Below are 22,044 nucleotides of genomic sequence, written 5' to 3' on the forward strand. Positions count from 1 at the left end.
ATCTGTGTGCAGTTACAGTGCAGCCTTTGACTTTCAAGGCTGTACCAAGCCTCGAGCTGCAGCTTATAGTAACCTCAGTGATTCCTGTTGTGGCACTTGTGTTCTGAGTCACTACTGAGTCCGTGTACTTCATTTCCTCGAGCTGCAGCTTATAGTAACCTCAATGTTCCTGTTGTGGCACTCGTGTTCTGAGTCACTACTGAGTCCGTGTACCTCATTTCCTTTGTGTGCTGGCACACTGCCTCTTTCCTGATTCCCACCCGTTCCTTCCCTCTAGACTTCTGCTCGTGTATACTTAACTCTGGTTTTACGTCGTTTGGAACTGGTCTTTGACTTTTCCCTACTTCCCTTTCCTGTTGTCTCTCCCCCTTTCCTCACTTCTTCCGTCTCCTTTCCTCGATCTTCCATACAACTGAGTATCAACTCATGCAAATACGGTATGCATGACCATAAATGAAGACAAAAATTAATACATCTTCATCCTTTCCATTCTTCCCCTACTTACCCCCAAGTTCTGCATCTGAATATTCGCCATGTTTAGAATTGGCTGGTACTGTGCTTCAGATGTGAAACACAGGAACTGTGACTGAAGATTCCCACCAGTAATCCACCAAGCAAATGGAAGCCCAGCCTGCACAAGACCCGTGTCAGAAATCAAAAATTTAAAAACAGTGAAGGATTGGGAAGATAGCACAGCAATAGGGTGTTCTCTAGCATGTGCAAAGCCCAGGTCCAGCCAGGGACTGGCAGAAAAAGAAAGGAGAAAGTCGTGCACTGAAGTGTGTGTGTGTGTGTGTGTGTGTGTGTGTGTGTGCATTGGAGTTCTAAGATGAGCTCAGTGTTTCACAGAACTGTCTGGCACACTCTTCTCCCTTTATTGTGTAAAATTTTTTACAAAGAAGTATATAACAAAGTTTTAAAAGATACTTTAAGTTTTGTGAAGGATGCACATATGCAAGTAATAGCTATGCTGAGGTTAGAAATGCCCTCCCATCCACTGTTTAAAGAGAGTAAAGCATACATAGATACAGACATATTGTGAGATGCCTATGTACCCCTGCTATTGGATCTCTAACCACACACAAGTAAGAAGAGCAAATAGCTCAGTAAGTTGACGATCAGTTTGCTTCATTACAGCAAGCCTTGAGCTGTGTATACGTTTCTGAAAATGTGCTATATCCTTGAAATATGTAGCAAAGCTTACAGTTCACAAAATTGTGATTGCATTTTAAGTAGCACATATTATTTATGTGCAATAATAGTAAAGAATCTCTGTCTTACCCATTACGTGGAACAGACTAATCATTTGCCTATGAACAACGCTGTACTGGGCACTAGCTCACATAGTAAACCCCTGATATCTCAAACTAAAGAATATCACTGTGGTTAAATTACCTGGAATCTGAAGGCTTGAAGTCTAACTCGACAATGACTTGAGCTTGCACTTTGCATCTAAGTGTATGAGGGGGAGAGTGACCTGCAGAGGCCTTCTGTCACCACATATAGTACCTACCGTGGCTTGGTTAGTTACTCTTTGCCTAAGCCATTGATGGTCTAACAATTTTAAATGAAAAAAAAAAACATCAAACAGGACATAGAAGGGAGACCAGAAACTAAAGCTAGAGCTTGGTTTAGAATGCAAGGGAGAAGTGTGCGTAGCTAGAATATACATGCATCTGTTTACATAATAAATGGAAATCCTATGGCCCAAAAGTAGTCATTAGAAGATACATGATATTTTTGCCAACGTCAGAAAGCCACTGCCTGTGGTATCCTGCAAGCTCATAGACAACTTCTAGTTGCAGACACAGCCCTGCACAGCTCATAGACCGCTCCTAGTCCCAGACATAGTCCTGCACAGCTCATGGACGACTCCTAGTCGCAGACACAGCCCTGCACAGCTCATAGACGGCTTCTAGTCGCAGACACAGCCCTGCACAGCTCATAGACCGCTCCTAGAAAGTATTCCAAACACAGGGGCTTAGCTCAAGACTTTCCCTTCCAGTCTTTTTGCCTCCTTCTGTGAAGGTGAGACTTTGCAAAGGAACCTTTGCAAAAGAATATGGTGATGCTAGTTTTTCCGCTAGAGCATCCGTGGGTGAACAATTGGAAGGAAATCAAATCCCGGATCTATTATGCATTTTTTTTTCTGTTTCTGGAAAGATTATGTTGATTGTACTTCAAGCAGGCCACCATTTGTATCTTTCACATTGCTTTTCTTTCCCTCTTCTCCATCTGTTTAAGATTGATTATGGATAAGGAAATGAAAGATGTTAACAAGGGTGAGAAAAAGAATAAAATTCAAGTTGTTCGGAGTTTCCCTTGGGTTTCTTTGTTGTTCAGAGATCCTCTTTGATGCTCTTGCCACTTGTTCTTGCTTCCTTACCAGCGTCTCTGGTTCTTAATATTGATGGGGAAAGGTGTTGATAACTTTTATTATTTCATGAACTGAAATTTGTGTGTGTGTGCAGCATGTGTGTATGCATAAACCCCTTGGTTCTAAAGCTCTGACTATAGTCCAGGGATTCGGTGCATGGTGAGATACTGCAATAGCACGGTGTATATGCTGAATTCCTTGGGCTTCACTGAAGATTAGGAGCCAGTGATGCTACTGCAAGGACTAGAGGATTTCAGATAAAGCTCCATAGTAGAGTCTTTGCTTTGTTTGACAGCATTGAAATAAGTAAATAAGATCCAGTATCCATTCCACAAGCAGGACAGGGCCCTTGGTTGTTGCTTTTAAATGTACAGAAACATGCATTTGAAGATGGAGTTCTGCAGGCATAATAAAAAGGATTGAACCAAGTAACTGGAATTCTAAAATGAATTATGCTGACATCGCAAGAGGAGTGAGCAGGACAGCTTCCACGTGTGTACGATTCGGGTGCTTTCCATTGCCTCAGTCTCTTCTGGCAGATTTCACACCAGCAGCTACAAGAGAGAGCCATTTGTTCTGTGCCGCCTAGTGTGCTGTAAGTCCTGGCTAATAATTTAAGGCCCACAAATGTGTCACAGTGTCTCTGCATCCCTCTTGGACACAATGTAAGAGATGGGAGAGATTAGGAAGATGCTGGTACAATAGGGAAGGTTCTGGATGGTAGACAGGACATATTTTTGTTGTTGTTTCTTTGTTTCTTCTCAAAGTCATAGCAGGTGTTCTCTAATTTTTGTGGAAATATCATCATCTATATTATGTTCACTGTACTGGGTGGGGGTGCTTGTGTCTCAAACACATCAGAGGAGCCTGTACTGTAAGGGCTTCAGTTGTATTTTGTAATCATGGTGGCAGTCAGGGGCAGGTGTCAAGGAAGGAAGAAGGTGTAGGAAGTGGAAGATGAAATGTTAACTGTGAATTTCATGAATGTAATTTATTTTTTTATGCTAGATCAGCAGTTCTCAATCTGTGGGTCATGACCTCCAGAGGGGTCACATATCAGGTATCCTGCACATCAGATATTTACATTATGATTCATAACAGTAGCACAAGTATAGTTATAAAGTAGCAACAAAATAATTTTATGTTGGGGGTCATTACAGCATGAGGAACTATATATTAGCATTAGGAAGGTTGAGAACTACCAATCTAAATAAACCCACATGTTCAGGTAAGGAAACTGAGCCCTAATCAGGGGGCTTTAAGTGGCCCTGAGCATCCTAAGTAATTATTTATAGAATATACTACTAACTGGCTAGGCACGTGACCTTCCGGAATTCTACTTGTCTATATAGAAAGTAATGTAGAAAGAAAAGGAGTCTGTCCAAACTTGGATAGACATGCAATGCTTTGTGTTGTTATGGTAAGTGTGTATATATACCAGCTAGATGATTCGATTTGGGCCAAAGTTGACATTTACTGTTTTGAAAGTGTAGTTGAGTAACTCACTTCACCCCTATGCCTATTCTCAAATCACGAGAACCCTTTAGTAAAACATTGTGATTATGTGTGTAAAGGTCCAAACCAAGTGCTCTGCTGTGCTTAGAGGCTAAGTGGAGCAACCGTAGAAATGCATCATTCCATGGTAAATAAACAAAAGAAGCGGTGTTAGCTTCTTCAGGAGATACTGGAGTCAGCTGCAGTGAGCCCATGTTGAAACAACTCCGTTTTATCATGCTGCTATGCAGAACACAACTTCTCTCCAAGTCACTCACCAGGGCATCCTCCAACTGTGAGTTTGCATTCCCATTTCACTGCAGCATGTACTTTGGCAAAAGTTGAACCATCTTTAAATATGAATACCACATCCAAAGTTAAATTAGTATCGCTGTTAGGACTAGCATCCGTGCATGTATAATTTATGAAGGACAGCAGGGAACAGTGGAAAAGGAGTGGGTTTCCTGTCAAGGAAGAAAGGGGGTGAGATGTGTCAGTTTGGGGTTGCATGATCTGAGCAAGTTTCTCCATTTTCCTGCTGCAGTTGCTCTGTCTGCAGCTACGGACACATACACACACACACACACACACACACACACACACACACACACACTGCTTCTCTGATTCCTTTTGGGGATCAAGTGGAATAGTATAGAAATCTTCTCTCTGTTCTCCATCTAGGGATGTGTTAATCACCATATAGTTATGCCTGGGAAACAATAGGAATAGACCCTAAGACCTTCTGGGAATACCAAAGTTCACAGATGCTCAGGGACCTTGCATATAATGGCATAATGCATACTTACCTTACACACATTATATCCCATCATTCAGAACACCATATACAACAGTAGTGATCTGTGAGAGGGTGCTGTACTTAGTTGTTTATGTACTGATGGCAAGAAAGGGAAGTTGGCGCATTTTCAATGTGGGCACACTTTTCCTTCGTATCAGACCTTTGCATGCAGGCCTGGCGGAATCTAGGTCTATGTAACAAGGGCTAGCCACCCTTCCTTCTTTTTCTCCTGCGACACCATCAACCTGAAGCTAATAAGAAGTTGGGAAGGGAGGGAATGGAGGGGCAATTACTCTGGAAAGACAGGTTTGAGCCTTAAAAGATGATTTTTTTGAAGACATAAAAACAAATGCAATGGTAACAAATTCTAAAAATTTGTTAGCGTGAATCTTTAGCTCAGAGAACTAATGTCAGACATTATCAGTACTTTGTCCTGGATATCAGGAACACTGATATGGTAATTTGTCAGGAGTTTTTATGTTTTAATGTTCTGTTTGCTAAATGGCATGTTGCATAAATAATAGAACAATGCCAAACACAATTTCCAGAAATATATACGGGATTCAGAATTCTACCAGAAAAAAAGAGTTTTTACTGCCTTGCTAGCTGAGCAGACTAGACCATCTGTGTTCCCAAAGTGCCTGATTCTCTTTTCTGGGGCCGTATTAGTCAACCAGAATTCAAGGTAAAGGCCTCCCTATACACAAATAGGAGGTAACTGCCAGTTGCTAAAAGCATTAGTATATTTAGAATGCAGCTTAATACCTACAGTAGGCAAATCACAACATAAAAAGATGTGTCTTTCCTGGACTCGGGCACTGATCAAGCCTAAGTGATTAATGGCCAGCCTGAGAGAGAATTTCAGAGACAGTGGTCACCTGGCTGGCCTCCACATCCAGAATACACAGGGTGAAAGCAACACGTGTCTTATGTGAAGGAGACCAAGAGGATGAGGGGACATTTGCTCGAAAGAATATTATAAAAGGAGTCGCAGAATCTACGTTGCCTCTCTGATCGAGTCGGAGGAAACTAGGGGCAGGAGTCTTAGACGCCCTACAGCCTGTTTTAGGGTCTCTGTCCTTTAAAACAGGGGGAGGGGTTAAGGCAGTACATATATGTGGAATAACCCTGATCAAAGTTCCCTAACAAGTGTGGCATCCGTGTCCAAGCCAAAGGCTTTTAGAATTCAGGGAAGGAAGACGATCTATCAACGGGAACCAGAAGGGGCTTCACAGGGTTGGTAGCATTTGGATTTCAGTGCACTATGGGGAGGGCTTGGAATTCAGAGACAGAAAACGTTCCAGGTGAAGGATCAGTTTTGAAAACATTGTTAGGTTTTCAAATATATATTATGTGTCAAAGACATATACACAAGAAGCTCTGTATTGCTGTGACAGCTCAAAGCCTATCAAAGCATGTAATAGATACTAAAGGCTTTTTGTTCTCTTATCTGTCATCACCCGCTATAACATATTCCCCATATAAAAGTCAGCCTGAAAGTACAATGTAATAAAACAGCTCTCTGTGTATTCAACTAGTCAGTGTAAACAGCCCGTTCTACATCACTCAGGATCTACTCATTACACACCACCAATACAATACTCGTCATGCCAGGGATGGATACTAAGAATGAAGTCTTGCATAAAATCAGGCAGGTTGGAAATGAGACAGCATCCCCTCATTGCAGGGCTTCCATTTAGGGGGAAGTATCTTTGTTCGATGTCTTTCAGATCAGTGAGTAGAAAAAGCAGGTGTAAGTTCAACCTGAGTCTGTCCCATGAGATAATGTTGTCCGTCAGTAAGCTAGGAGTCTTTGCTGAGACATACGACTCAGCTGTCCGTGAAATTACTCGCAGAGTCCTGTGAGAGTCTGTCTAGCCCACAGATACCACGCAGGGCAGAGAGAAGCAGGCAGCTTTGCCTCTGGAGGCCTTAGCTGCTACTTCCTGTTTAGAAGTGGATGCTGGGATGAACACTGTGTTATTTTATATGACATTGAATCCAAATATCTTCCTGTATTTAATTTAAATAGTATGTAATTTATGCTGATTAATGTAACAGTTGTGATTGCTACTGGGGGAGGAGAGTTTGATTTTGTTGAAAGAGAGAGAGAGAGAAAGAGAGAGAAAGAGAGAGAGAGATAGAGATAGAGAGAGAGAGAGAGAGAGAGAATCTAGTACTGTAGAGCTTACTAAATTATGTCAGACCAACTTAGCCTTGCCACCTTTTTCTTACCGTCAGAGAGTAAGGAAGACTAGAATGCTCCTGGGCACAGCAGGCTCTTGATCTGATTCCTGATAATTGCTTAACTACATCACAAAAAATATTTTCCAAATGATAATATCATTTCAAATTACCACTCACTCATTGCACAGGCTGTAGCGTCCTCTGAGGAGTAAGGCGTAGGTCTAGAAATCAGGAAATCGGGGTTGATGAGGTTATTTGTATTCATGGTTTCGAATTTAATTCAAGTAGTTGAATTTGCCTGATTCACTACACATGTGTAAAAACAGATGCATGCTGACTGCTGCCCTTCTTGACCATGTATAAATATGGAGCTGCATGCTGATGGACTTCCTCTTGTGCTGTTTTTGCTTTAGCTGCAGTGTTGAAGTACGAGAACAATGTGATGAACATCAGGCAGTTCAACTGCTCCCCCCATCCGTACTGGCTCCCAAATTTCATGGATGTTTTCACCTGGTCGCTGCCATTTGTTGGGGAGAAAGGTATGCTGTAAAGTCCTGAGCTGTCTTGAGAAGACAGAGAGCTGTTCTGTTATCAGGAATATTCGGACAGAAGTGGAGCCATCTACCTGGTAACATTCAGTCTGTACTGTGAGAGGAAGGATGGGACAGCACACCCTGAGTCTGCTGACGTGATGCACTGAGTGGATTCAGAGCAAGCAAGGAATATCGAGCGGGTCAATAGTCCCGATTGACCAATGACCCTCTCTAAAACAGTAGAAATAAAGTGTTATGGGGCTCAGGTCTTTCCTTCTTACTCTTTGGTCCTATAGTCCCAAAGCCATGTTTTATTATCACAAATTAGGATAGTCATGTTTTCCTTGTGTTTCTCTCATGAGTAATCATGATTGTAGGCAGCGCTTGGTGCCACAACATGCTGAAGGATATAAAGCAGCAGACCATAGTTATTAAAAGTAGAGCAGTTTTCAGAATTGGGCATTTCCATCCCTTCCCCCACTACTCTCTTCCTCCCATCCCCTCTTTCTTCCCCCCACTGTCTTGGTTTTTTTTCTTAATCTGAACTACAGGGAAAAAAAAATCTATTGAGTGATATAGATAAATATGCAAAAGCCAGGAGCTCCTGAGCCAGGAGGCCTGACTGACAGACTGGCTCATTCCTCATGGAATCTCTCTCCCTTGAGTGGCCCTGTGTGAAGATCAGTGTCCACGTACTTAAGAAAGTCAGGTCTATGCAGAGTTTTAGAGAAAAGCTATGTGGCTTTTGAGCGTCTACAAGACTTACGGAGGATTTTTTTTTAATTTAAATATCTGATAATGATTGCACAAGGCAAGTGCTGAGTTGTCATAACAACAACAAGCTTTCCCTTCTGTCACAGGTGCCCTGTTACAGCGTCCCAACCCATGGGCCTCTGTGCTCCAGGTTCCTACACTGGTCCGTCCCAGCATGCAAACTGGCTTAGCTGGTGCCTGCTGTGGATGCTGAAGCGGTCGGGGTCTGACAACCAGCGGGCATGATGGACACCCTTTAGTTGGGCAGTTTCTGTTAATTATTCAAATTTTGACCCTATTTTATAAAAGAGATCAATGATATATTGTAAAACATAATTTGGCTTTGATAATTAAACTCTAGTGTCGGCACCTCCAACATTTCTCTCCATGTGTCTTTGGTTCCTAAAGAAAAGAACATTTCTTTTTTCTTTTTTTCTTTTTTGGTTTTTGGAGACAGGGTTTCTCTGTGTAGCCTTGGCTGTACTGGAGCTCACTCTGTAGACCAGGCTGGCCTGGAACTCAGAAATCCGTCTGCCTCTGCCTCCCAAGTGCTGGGATTAAAGGCGTGCGCCACCACATTTCTTAAAATGCTGTGTAGCCATAAAAACAGCTGCAGAAGATGTGTGGGCATATCGCCACCTGCATGATAAACCCGAACTAAATTTCAAAAAACATTAAATGTGATAATCTGCACATTGCTAGGAAGGAAGGCTGTTACATAAACCTATTACCTACCCTCTATTTACTTTACTAAATTCTGGTTCATCTCAAAGTATCTTAAAGCCTTTTTTTGGGAAATCAAATTTAATGATATTTCTGTCAACATATTTATTTCTAAAAAAAAAAATCAATATTCCCAAATCTACTTCAAATGCATTAGCTCATCTATCAGCAGTTTTTATTAAATACACAGCTACTCACCTGTCACGGAGCTGGAGTCTATAGAGGATTAGACAAATTAACTAAAAGGGATCTGGCATTCGCTCAGTCTCTGCTGAACAGAGGTCTGTAATCTAATCTATGCCAGGCAGCATCACTGTGGAAATAAACACAAAATTCCAAGACAGTTCTTTTCTCCCTCCAGGGTATTCTCATCCAGCATTTGTTGGTCCCCCCCCATGCCCCCCCCACACATACACTTTCTGTTGTCCTATATTTAATAAGTATTAGTAGAGGAGCTCATAAGGATGACATCATAATTTTATTTTTTAAAAGCCAACATGGGATCAGACCGCATGTTATCTCTTATGATGCATCCAGGCAGATGTAGACTCAGATGCTGTGGACAGGGGTAGAAGCATAAAAGTGACTTTATCTGATGAGCGTGGACAGAGCAGTGTGTTAGAGCTAACCCTGGGGCTTGTCTTTCCTTCCTTCCATGTCTGGCTGCAGTGACTGAGATGCTGGTGAACGTCCTCAACATCTGCTCAGATGATGAACTGGGGTCAGAAGAAGATGGATTTGACGGTAAGAGCTTAAGCATTGTGCTCATACCATCTGCCCCGTGATTACTTAGGATCTCAGTGTGAACCCCAGTCATAAATTTTTAAGGTTTCCCATTATGTTTAAATCATAATGGTGAAATATGGAAGCATTTTGTCTGAGGTAAGAAAATGTCAGAAATAAAACCCTGAGAGGCTTGCCCTATTACTTTGAAGCTGCTGTTGAAATGTAAACCATGTTAATAACCGTCTTTCAGTTACCCACATTGCTATTTGATATACTTTCACCTCCTTAAAAAAAAAAAAAAAGCAACCCTGTATTTTCTAGCACTCCTATCATTTATCTTGATGTGTGTGGTAAAGGAAGGCATTTTCATGTGGGTAAGTGTGCACTTAGGTCTGCTATCTCTAAACAGCCCCTTCTGCTTTAATCTGTCATTTCCCCCGTGTCTTTACAATTTCCATTTTTTAAGCACTGTTGATAACCTTAACTGTTGATACTTTCTCTGTATTAATATATAAAGATGAACTCATGAGAGTCTTTAACGAAGATTCTCTAGGATAATTCCGTTACCTTCAAACACTAGGTTTTCTCCAAAGACAGAGAAGTCTGTGAGGTTGAAAGTGAAAGGGAAGATGACTTTGAGTCCCCGTGAAGCATCTGAAACACATGGAAGGGACGAAGATGTGGCGAGAGTCGGAACACACTAGAGTAGCCTTTCTTCATATACATTTGTATGTCCTGCACGCTGCAGGGTACTTGGGATTCCTCAGTGCCTTGGAGAAAGCTGAGCCTTCCTTCAGAGAGGAACTGGTGTGGAAGGAGACAGTGTCAGTGGAATAAGACATAAAGACATAGTGAATAAAGAAGAAAGACAAAGATAAAAGTAGATACTTTGATTAATTTAAATGAAGAGCCATTGAACAGCTTTTTAGTAAAGCAGGAGATGGTAGCCATTTCTAAAAGTTAGTGTTTGCACGGCATGATTTTGTATTTTGCTGCATTAACTCTAATAACAGCTAAAAGCACAAAGTGTCTATTGCCCATGGACTTGTGTAGATAGTATAGAATATGTACATATATAATGGATATACAATTGATATCATTAACAAATGTAGAGAATTTAGAATTGAGATATATATGCATACACATATATACACATATATACATGTACATACATATCCATTAAGCACATAATTTACTGCTAGCATTAGTATTTCTCTTTTCTGTAGCTTCTCTCATCTCGTTTCCCTCTCCTCATAAACTGTTTTCAGATACCGCATTGCAAAGGAGTAGGATGGAGAGGAAAGAGGATGTAGAAAGAAAAAATAATTATTAAGAATTTTAAAGTAGTTTTAGATGTTAACTAAGCAAATGTGGCTAACTTCACAGTTCGTGGGTGTCTAAAGTCTAGATGCATCCCACATTATAGCTTCAGGTATTGTGGTTAACTTTTCCATGGGTAATGTTCCTTCTTAAAAGATAACATTTTCATAAATGGCTGGGACTTTTTAACTAAAGAATACTAACCAAAGATTTTAAATCTTAAATAGCAATAAAAAAAATTATTCCAAGGTTTCTTTGCCCTACCTCTTAATTTTTCATTGTAAAGGCAGCCTTTCCACCCATCCTAAAACTTCTGGCTGATACACATAACAAAAAGAAGGCACACAAAAGAAAAGTCTAGAAATTTGATACAGAATATTAGGTGGCACAGGAGCCATCAGAGAAAACCACCAAGAAAGCTAAGACCAAGTATCTAAATTTTTTTTTTTTTTTTTTTGGTCTCATTGGATAAATAATGGACAGATTTTCAACAGTTTGGCAGGACAAAAGGGTATTATGGAAAGTAATCAGCTAAGGAAGGATTCAGAGAGCCTGTCTGTCCAGATGCACATTAGCCCTTCAGCATGCTTGCTGGGTACCTTCAAAGGAATGGAGAACTTTCTAGGGCTTGCTTTGTGGGAGAGGCATCCCAGATTCTCTGACTTGCCTTTGGGAATGAAGGCATTGGTCTGGATGCTTCAGGAGAGAAGGCTCGGGGAGGGATGTGGGGAAGTCAGAAAAGCATTGATTTGAAGGCTTACCCACGTTCCTTCAGTAATTATCATAACATATCCATAATTTAGGATATTGTCTTCTGAATGCAGATATTGTCAAAATTAATATTAATTAGCATTAATATGGTAAACTTCCCAGTAAACAAATCAACATGTTAGCCAAGTTCATCGCCAACATTTATAAAGTGTACTTTGTGTAGACTAAGAACACATGGTCGCCATTGCCTCCTAATGGATTCCAGTAGCAAATGATTTGTTGAGCGTCTTGTTGGTATCAGCCCTGTAAGGTGTCACAGGTGGCTATGATTCTCAGGCTGTCCCGGCAGGGCTTCATAGCCTCACTGCTGCTCATTGGTTATCCACTCTTTCCCAGTCGTTTCCATGCAGAGAGACTTTGTGAGACACTCTGCTTTAAAATAACTAATTCTAGTCATTCTTGGAAGATTTATTGTCTTTCTAAGCACATCCCACCACTCTGAAATTTAGGGTGCGTCCTTCAGACCAAAGCAGTATTGCCCAACTCATGTGCAGAGAGTTGATCTCGGGGGATCCAAGCTCAGTCTCTCCAGGTGGAATTGATACCTAACTCTACATTCCTTTGCTGCTCTACCACTGTCAACCTTCATATCAACTGATACCTTTTCCTTTTTGAACAGCGTTATTTGTTAATTTAAGTCACTTCTGCTAGATGCACATAACTTACATGACCCGGGCTTTCACTTTTTCAAGCAGCACTAATACTTTTTAAAACGTTTGGTTTATAGTCCACGTACTTGATTCCTCCATGTAATTGCTACAAGTGTGGAGATGAGCAGAAGGGATGAAAAGCCGTGCTAGCTACCTGAAGAAAGTAGATGCCATTTGTTTTTGGTGTCTTGGACACAACATACCCTGCTTAGCAAGTAATTCTTGATTTTTTTTTCCTACTCCTTTTTTATCCTTATACAACATTGTCCATTTATTTCCCTGAGACTTCAGAGATTTCAGTCTTCTGTGGATGTGACGATGCGGGGAGAAAGAAGGGTTGGGAACAGCAAGAAAGACAGATTCTCCCTGGCTGATGAGCCACAGCAAATGGTAGCATCGTAGGCCCCCGTTTCCCTTACAGAACGGTGTTCAAGTTTCCTCTGGGCTGGGAAAGTTAACTAAGCTAATGTGTGAGCATGCAGACCTAAATTCTGATCCCGGACACCCACTTAAAAGACAGGGGCAGTGACACACATTTACGGTTCTAGCCCTGGGCCCTAGGCAAGTCACTGAAACACTTGACCACCCAACATAGACTGATCTATGTATGAGCTTCAGAGAGGCGCTAACCCTCAAAATAAAGGTGAAGAGATCAAGGAAGACACCTGACATTTATCTCTGGCTTTCACCTTCAGTGGCACACATGTGCACATGTGTGTACACAGCCACACACACACTAACAAGTACATGTACAACACACATATATCTCTATTAAAGGAAGAGTTGAGGGGAGCTAAATAAGGAAAATTAAATTCCACAAGGGAAGGTGCTCTCTGCAGCTCATAATTGACTTCCATTGATTGAAGCTGCTTCCTTCCTGAGAATTGCTTGCCTTCTCCTTTATGGTGTCTCCATGTAGAAGGCGGGAACAGAACTTAATATGGAAATCCAAACATTAAATGGATAAAGAACATCCAACATCTTCTAGCACCAGTGCAAGATGGGCAGCTCTTATCAAGGTGAATGGCAGTTTCAGGGTCTCTCCTATTTGAAAATTTAGCATCTTTGGATCCCAAGTCTGAAATAAATGAAACTGAATGCTACCTTCTCATTTTCATGTTATGAGTATGCCTGAAATTTAGCTCAGTTCTCAGAACTGTCCCCATGAAGTAAATACAGAGAGATGAATGTTTAATGGCAAGTATGTTCCGTTCTGTGTACTGTCTGTTTTGGACTGGCCAAACGAGGTGAATCCTAGCAATTTATTTTATCACAACTCTCAAACACATTGGTACCTGCAATGCTCAAAAAGCAGCTAAGAGGACACCCTGCCTCACTGCGGTCTCTTTGGGATATAGTAGCATATATTTGAGTTTCTTTTATTTGCAGCGTCCCCAGCTGTAGGGAAGTTTGCAGGTTTGTCCCCCACCCCTTCCTCCACCCCATCTTTGCCAGTTTGGAACCTGTCTATCATTGAGGGGTGGCTCTGGGCTCCTGCTAGGCCTCTTGTCTGTTTGCTATAGACATCAAAGGGCTCAATTAAAGCTCTTCCTTCAACTGCTGCTTATTTTAGGTGGGGGTTGTTTCTTGATGAGTGATTTATCTAGCCCTTCTCAGTATTCTGCCGCATATCCAGTGGCATCTAAAAAGTCAGAGGTAATATTAAGAGCTTGCAGCTCATGTTCCTGTCGTATCAACTTGACTTCTAAGTGTCTGTGAGGCCTTCAGCAAGGAGGGATTCCCTGCATTGCCTTCCAGGTCTGTCACATCCCCTTTAGTATTTAGTGATGACGATGCTGAGTGACAGTAGCTGACATTCAAAGTGTCACCCATCATTCTAAATTGCTGCTACTGAATAAACACTTTCATTAATTTTATCACTTTGGACAGTAAGAGAATGATTAAGTATGATGTGTTTTAAGGCTAAGACAGTGTGTTGTGCTGTTGTTGTTATCTTTAGCCTTAAAGATGACCTTTTGATGGATATACTATTATTGTCCCTGTTTTTACACAGGAAGCAAAGAAAAGTCTGTCAGTGTAAAGCCTAAAACTACATAGCTAGTGAAGCAAGAGCTTAAATACAGACTACTTGATGCATTGTCTCTTCTCTGTCCAAGACCTAAGATTACCATTGTTAAGTCTCTTCCTTGGAATCACCATGATTAGAAAGAATGAGAAAGCTAGAAAGAGAAGGGGGAGAAGCAGAAAAAGAAGAAGAGGGATAATGCAGAAAAAATGTATTTATAGATATATATTTGTTGTTGTTAAATATGATATAGAATGTTTGTTAAAGCTGGATTTTGCACAGCCCTTTGGCCACAAACATTAGTGCAGCACTTGAGAAGCTGAAGCAGGAGTGTGAGTTCAAGGCCAGCTTGGGCCACCTGTTGAGTCCTGTTCCTAGCCCACAGAAGAGCAGTACAAGAGACAGTTTCCATTTACCAGCATCTCTAAGAAGTTATAAAGCATTTCACTGTGTGAAAAGTTTAGGTGTGTTGCCACTACAGAAAGCTCTCTGGTCACACCATGAGTCTCTCCCTGGCCTTTGCCTCACAACTAGCCCGCCTAAAAAGGGCCACCATGCCCATTGCATTGGTCTGTTTTGTTTCGTCTTGTCTTGTTCTGTTTTCAGTGTTGAGAGCAAAACACAAACTGCCTGCTGTTGTCTTGAAAAGCTTCGAAAAAAAGTTTACTGCCAAGAAGTGTCTTCCGAGACCCTAACTTCTATGCAGTATGCCCCCTGTGTCCTTTCCATTTCTGATTTTGGATGATAAAGCGAGAGCCTGCTTTCAGTTAAGGCCTGTTTTTCACCCGAATATGTTAGAGAAGACGCTCCAGTCTATGACTCTGGGTTAGTAGTTATTTCACCTTTATGGAGAAGGCTCACTTTAAACAAGGAGTCGTAAATGATCTTGGAGAGGGGCAAAGCTCCCAGAAATGAAGAATTTTCAGCACCGAGGCTTCTGTTTTGTTCATTAGCACAAGGAAGAAAGCTGGAATGGCAGAGACCACCAGAAAGCTAGTGACAGATTTGTGAGAGCAGCACAGTCGTTCATTTGGGATTTGCTTTTAGGCCTTGAAGTCGTAGACTCTGAGATCACTCTTTTTTCCCTTAAATACTAATTATGTTTGAGACTGTGATATTTGATAAGCCTAGCTAACAAGAAAATGTGGAGGTGACACTGGAATCCTGCAGCATAAGAAAGCACGAAGAGAATAATAAAAGGAATGCATTTGAAGCCAAGCATAGTTCCACGCTGCCCTGGAAAGACAATATTAAATTAGGATTTCTGTCTCTGCTTTCAGCTAGAGAGAAAGCCACACATAGAGCCTCCCCGCTCTGTTCTTATCCACATGTTTTCCTATCCTGTGCTGACCACAAGCGGGTCGTCAGCCATGGGAGCTTGACCAGATTTCCCCAAGCTTCAGTGCAGCCATTTCAACTGTGTACAAAGAAATGTGCTGGCTTTGAACTACTAGGTAATTCTTTATATCTAATATGACAGATCCCCCAGAGTGAGATTATCTCGTCTCGCTTTAAAATGTCACACAGGGAACTTTGTAAAGGGTAAAGCCAGGGACTTTAGAGCCTAGTGTGGCATCTTAGTGGAGCCTAGGGAAGCCCTGAAAAGGCCTTGGCTGTAGGGATTTTTACCAGAACTGTACTTATGTTCCGTGACAGGTGTTTGACCTCCTGCGCATGAGAGCATTTGATACACTACTCTCATGTACATGAATGTGGGGACCCTAAGTACTCAGGCTTTACCACCAGAGTCAAGGGATTATTTTCAGCAAGTATTGGCAGTGTCTAGATGTAATATATGACTTTAAGAATCTAAAGTGGTAAATTATTTAAGCCTGAAACTTTTCCTATTGATGTCTCCTCTGCTTCACGCTGAGGGCCTGCCCACTCAGACCTGTTCTCTTGTCCCTGATTATTTTATTTTCAAGCCATCCATTTTTGGTTTGCAATATAGGTAAGAAATTTCCATGCCCTGTAATAACTGACAGTTTAGAGGGGGGGGCATAAAATACTTGTTAATTGTTTATAGTATTTAATTTACAATGCTGAAATCAAACACATGCTTTTGTGTGTAGGCACCAAGCATATGGCCCCAGAATGTCTCAAGTCTTTATGTAGAAATATAAAACTGATAGAGGCACACAAAGCCCTCCAGGGTGGCTGTGTGGTTGTCCTTCTGGCTATACTCAAGCATACTCAGAAAACAAGTTACCATAATGAGGGCAGAATTCTGAGGCCTGAAATCATGCATGAACACAAATAAAGGCTGGATGAGGGTGTAATTTAGGAACATGGTGAATTATCTCCGTTGAAGTGGTTAAGTCCAAACAAAGGTTAAAATACAATTTAAAGGCAACTATTCAAAGGAATGTCTAAGCCTTTCAAACTGTTCCCGGTTCTGTTGAATTCTCAGAGATGAGCCCAAGTAGCAGTGGAAGTGAAAGCTAATTGCGATGGTTCAAACCGAGGCACAGCATGCACGACACGTAGGCATAACCAGTCAGTTTGAGGAGGAGAATTTCTCTTCACTGCATGTAGGAGTAAAAAATGGCAGAATTAACTCTTAAGTGCCCAACAGAGTTGGAAAAAAAGATAAGGCTTTCAAACAAGAAATCTGGGCTGATGACAGACTCCTAATGGTGTGGGCATTGTGAGGGAGCAGGAAATCTGGGCTGATGACAGACTCCTAATGGTGTGGGCATTGTGAGGGAGCTAGGTCTCCAGGATTGCTTCCAGGGGAGGAAGAATTAAAAATATGAAAAGGAGGGCTGGTCCTTAAAACCGATGCTTCTGGAAGAAGGCGAGCAAGAGAATGCAACAAGGTGAGGGAGACAGAGGAACCCTGATAGGAGCTGGAGAGGCAGCGTGAAGGAATGGGCTGGATGCAGCTGTTTGAAGGTGTTTGCACACAATACTCCAAACGGAATGGGAGAAAATGAACTCTCAAGACAGTAGCTTTAGACAGCAGACTAGACAGCATGGAGGGCTAAATGGAAGGATTTGAAGGAGGGAAAAGGAAAGAAGAAATGTTAAAATTATGTAATGATGTCAAAAAGAAAAAGAAGCAAATAGGTTGGTTTTATTAGAACAAAAAAACAACTGTGATTACAAACAAAAATAACATAAAATATGGAATACCTCAACTTTAATATCACATTATATATTTGTCCTTATGTATTTTATAACTCAATGAATAACTGCAGCAGTTGGAACTGTTCTCATGGTTCCAGAGTATATAAAATATGCTCAGAGAGTGAATTTAACCTCTAGTACACATGGAATGGCTAAACTTTAAATGTATAAATATGGCTGGTGTGGTGGCACACATCTTTAGTTCCAGCACTCAGGAGGCAGAGGCAGGTGGACCTCTGTGAGTCTGAGGCCAACCTTGTCTACTGAGTGAGTCCCAGGATAGCCAGGGCTATGCAGAGTAACCATGTCTCAATAAACAACAACAAACAATAAAAAATTTGTATAAATACCCAAAATAATATAATTTTCAAACTATTTTTGTATATTCTATGTTAAAATGTTCAAACTATGATCCATGTTCTCTTATGAAAACTCTGTCTTACTGCTGCTTCATCTTTAGCTCATGAGAAACCGACCTCCCATGTTTTCTGAACTCTCTAGAAACAGAACTCTTGCCTGTGTTTGGTCGGTGTTTCTGTTGGTATGGTCCACCTTGTTCTGAAGGCTTACCAGGCTACTGGCATTCTCCTCTAGTTGGTCACCGCTGTCTGGACTCCATCCTTGAGGCTGAATGGCATCAAACACAGATCCATCCCCATCACAGAGCTGCTTGACAGTCACCAGGGTCACACAGTCAGTCTTTCGTTGTACTAAGATATCATGGTTGAAAGAACAGAATGCAAGCTCTCTCTTCTTTACACTCCACATATCTGAGCACTTACCCTTCGCCAAGTCTCTGAGTTAAGTGACTCAGCAGGTACCTTTGTATCTGCTTGCATACTTGCTGGAGGTTGGCTCCATGAACATGTATTTCTTTAATGCAGAAATAGACTTTTATGTAAAATTAAAAGTAAAGACTACTTAATTCTTCCACCTCCTTCTGAAGTAAATCAACATCATGCAACTATAAGGAACCCTAGCTATACCTTTCTGGCTGGAGGCTTTAAGCAAGCGACTTCTTTCTTAAGTGTCTCCTTCAAAGGGTGATTAACAGAACCATCTCCACGTGGTTGTGTTGAGTATTGTAGGACATGATGCCAGTAGATCATGTAGAACACTATTGTACAGATAATGAAAAGAGGCACAATAGAGCTTCATAAGTCACCCAAAATGGAAAAGTGGTCAGTGTGAAACAAGAGTATGAGACAGGTCTTTTATTCTGGGGCACCGTCTCTATACCACTATGTTGCCCTATCTCTTGGATGTCACTTCATTTAAAGGAATGCATCATCTGAAAGTTCACAGTAAGTACACACTGGCTCAAGCACAGTCCTCCCTGGACATTTTCAGTGATTGCCTTAGCTACTCTGTGGATTGTCACTGGGCACTGGTGGTAGCCCAAACCCAGTGCTCATTTCCCCTGCTGTTTTTCTTTTTTTTTTTATTTCTTTTGGGGAGTGTGGGGGTGTGGAGGCAAAGCCTTACTGCATGCTCCCTTTAGTGACAAAGCTCTTTGTCTGGTGTTTTGTGAACCATCAGAAGACTTTGAAATAGGCTCATTTCAAATGACCTCAGCACACGCCACTGTGCCTAGATCATTCTCTGTCCAGTGTGGAAGCTACATTTCTCTCCTCCCCTTTACATATGACATGCATGTTAGCATGTGACGCTTAACTTTCTGTCTACACTAAGTCCCTGGGGTATTCCATTACGTTCTAGCTGGTGTGCTTCCTCACGGTACTTAGCACAGGTTCTACTGTGCTTTCTGACTCTGGCAAGTGCCACAACCGAAAGCAACTTGGAGAGGAAATAGTTTATTTGGCTTATACCTCCTGGTCACAGGCCACCACTTCTTGTGTTTCACACCTCAAGTAGTCTATTTCACATTCAGTTATTGCACTATTTGGCTAAAGTAAAATCTGAAGACATCTCTAACTTCTGCCTACTAGTAGTCTGACAGTGAGCCAGGTGATGGTATTGTTTCCCAAAGTGATAAATCTGTTAAATTTAACAAACCAGGAAAAGTGATGAGGAGTAAGTATATATGTTATCTTTGAATATGAATTAAAGATTTAAAGAAATGTAAAGTTTACCAACAAATACAAGGGAGAAAAAAAGCGCCCTGTCCTTTAAAGAAGTTTGTTGTGTTTGACACAACATTCTGCAATGCATTTTTCAAAAATGTACATATTATACATACATTTGAATTATTCCAAAATCCTTTAAGAAAGGAAACCTAAATTATAGGAAAGATTTAAAGCCAGTAGAATGAAGTAGTGGAGATTCGCATTGCTTTTCCATTAGAAAATTAAATTAGGGCTAACCTTATTTTATTTTTAATTGTGCATGTGTGCACACAGGTACCCAGAGAAGCCAGAGGAGGTCATTGATTACCCTGCAGCTGGAGCTATAGAGATAAGATCTGCCCAATATGGTGCTGGGAACCAAACCTGGATCGTATATAAGTCCGGCATGTGCTCATAACACTGAGCTATGAATGTCTAAAGGCTGGCTTTTCTCTCAAGGGCTAAAAAGAAAATATTTCTTTTTACAAGGCATGACTACAAAGTTTCCACAGAAATAGTTGACTTCCTTACTTGACACTGTAAAGTTGTGCTTCACCTACTTAGGATCCAACTGATGGCACTTTTAAGACAACATCTTCCCAGTTCACTCTTCCTTTGTGTGTGTTGGGAGGGTAGAGAATGTAATGCCAGAGAGAACCACTATTCTCTGCCTTCTTGAGCCAACACATGCCTCCGAGTCACACAGAGAAGGTCAGGGCATAGGCACCATGGCTCCCAAACCTGTCCTCTCACTTGCCTCTCAAAACCAAATTTCTTCCAACCACAGTTTCATCACGTTGATTACAAAAATATTCCAGTATTTATTGGAAAGTTGAAAGAACTGCATAGCTTCTAGCTGTGTGTCCATCACTTAGTTTCCACAGCTAACGTTTAATACAGATGGCAACCCATCCAATCATAAGTATTTTTTGCTGCCTTGATTCCTGGCAAAGTAGCTTTTATTTACCTCTATTCTGTCTGAGATAGTGCCCAACATTGTTATCTGCATTTATTGCATTGCTTCAGCCTTCTCAGTCTAGCTTCTCATCCTGCCTCCTCCTCTTCTCACCCAACCTGACCATGCCCCAGTGTATCTAGACTCCATTCTTGCTGGACTTCTTGACACAGCCATTTTCTGAACATTTGTTAGTAGTTGTCACACACACATTTGAAAACTATGGAGAATGTTCCCTAGGTCCCTCACCTATTCCCCTGCTTATGTGCCCTCTCCTAAGATGCATCCATATCTTCCAACTGTTACTTTGAACTATTATGTATTACCATTTTTGTAACAGCATTAATGTGCTCTAAAACATTTAACAACCTCTCCTCTGGGGGAAGAGAAAGAAGACAGTGTTTCTATCATTTGTAGATTATCACAGCCTAAGTTATCTATTGCTTGTGGCTGTTCTCAAGGTGCCTCTTTGAGATCCAGACACAGAAAGCAAAGAGCCCTGTTCAATGCCCTCATGCCAATTGGCCTCTGTGGGCCCCAGCTTCCACTCTTGCCACTTGTGCTGTTTGCCATGGTCTCTGATGGTGCTTCCCAGGGTCCCCAAGGAGAGACCGTGCCTTATTCACCCTTCTGGTGCTAAACAAGTCAGGCTCTTAGTGCAGGCACATGTGATGAGTGAGTGAGTGAGTGATCTGGAGAGAGAAGTGTATTCCAAGCAGCCCTGTTTGGCTTAACTGGGCTTGTAGCAGTAGCAGAAGCTCCGCCATTCTAACTGTGACCTGAGCGCCAGGGTCAACATCTCCTACATGGCAGATATGGCACTCCCCAGGCCCCTGTAATGCTGTTTGCAGCACTGCCCTAGGCTGAAATCCACCCTGTGGGAGGTGGTGGCATTTACTCAGCAGGCCACTTGGCACAGAAGCCTTTCTTCAAGAGTTCTGAGGGGGCAGGGTAGGCCATGAAGAGCAGGAAGGACACTGTATAAGGAAATCTTTAGATTGCTTTAATCTGTACATTGGCTTCCCCACCTTTGAGGAAAACGGTGTGTAGGGTGGCTTGAATCCAGAAATGTCCAGACAAAAAAAAAAAAAAAAAAAAAAAACTTTAAAGATGAAAAAAGAAACAAGAAAAAAGTGATAATTATTAGAATAGATGCATAAAGTGAAATTTACTTTGATATTACTATTTTCTTAGCTCATAAAATAATCCCTTTCAGTCTGGGACTTCCAAGTTGGAATAGGAGATTATAGTCTTTTCAGTGAAAATTAGCACAGTTTTCACACAAGCAGTATTTTATATATCTTCCTTACCTATAGAAGCATGGCATATTACCACAACCAAGGCAAAGTCATATCAAGAAGGTTTACTATGTTATATTTGTATGTGGCAAGTAAAAAACTGTCTCAGGTGCGTACATTTATTTTGCTTACCTACCCGCTAAGTTACGGATTGAGACAACTCATAATGGGATAGGAACTAGGAGTGCTATGCTAAGTAATAAGTTCATGGTAGGAACTAGGAGTGCTATGCTAAGTAAT

At 41.4% G+C, this 22,044-nt stretch overlaps 1 protein-coding gene across 2 annotated transcripts in view; it reads left to right on the forward strand.

The window, feature by feature from the left end:
* Nucleotides 1-22,044, forward strand: part of Ppp3ca (protein phosphatase 3 catalytic subunit alpha) — a 278,454-nt gene that overhangs the window by 236,320 nt on the left and 20,090 nt on the right. For both annotated transcript variants that reach the window (XM_031375622.1, XM_031375623.1), the window contains exons 9-10: nucleotides 7,268-7,393; nucleotides 9,533-9,607. In XM_031375622.1, the coding sequence (XP_031231482.1) occupies nucleotides 7,268-7,393; nucleotides 9,533-9,607 (201 nt within the window). The remainder of the gene's footprint in view (nucleotides 1-7,267; nucleotides 7,394-9,532; nucleotides 9,608-22,044) is intronic.

This window comes from Mastomys coucha, unplaced genomic scaffold (assembly GCF_008632895.1).
Source record: "Mastomys coucha isolate ucsf_1 unplaced genomic scaffold, UCSF_Mcou_1 pScaffold16, whole genome shotgun sequence".
Classification (NCBI taxonomy): domain Eukaryota; kingdom Metazoa; phylum Chordata; class Mammalia; order Rodentia; family Muridae; genus Mastomys; species Mastomys coucha.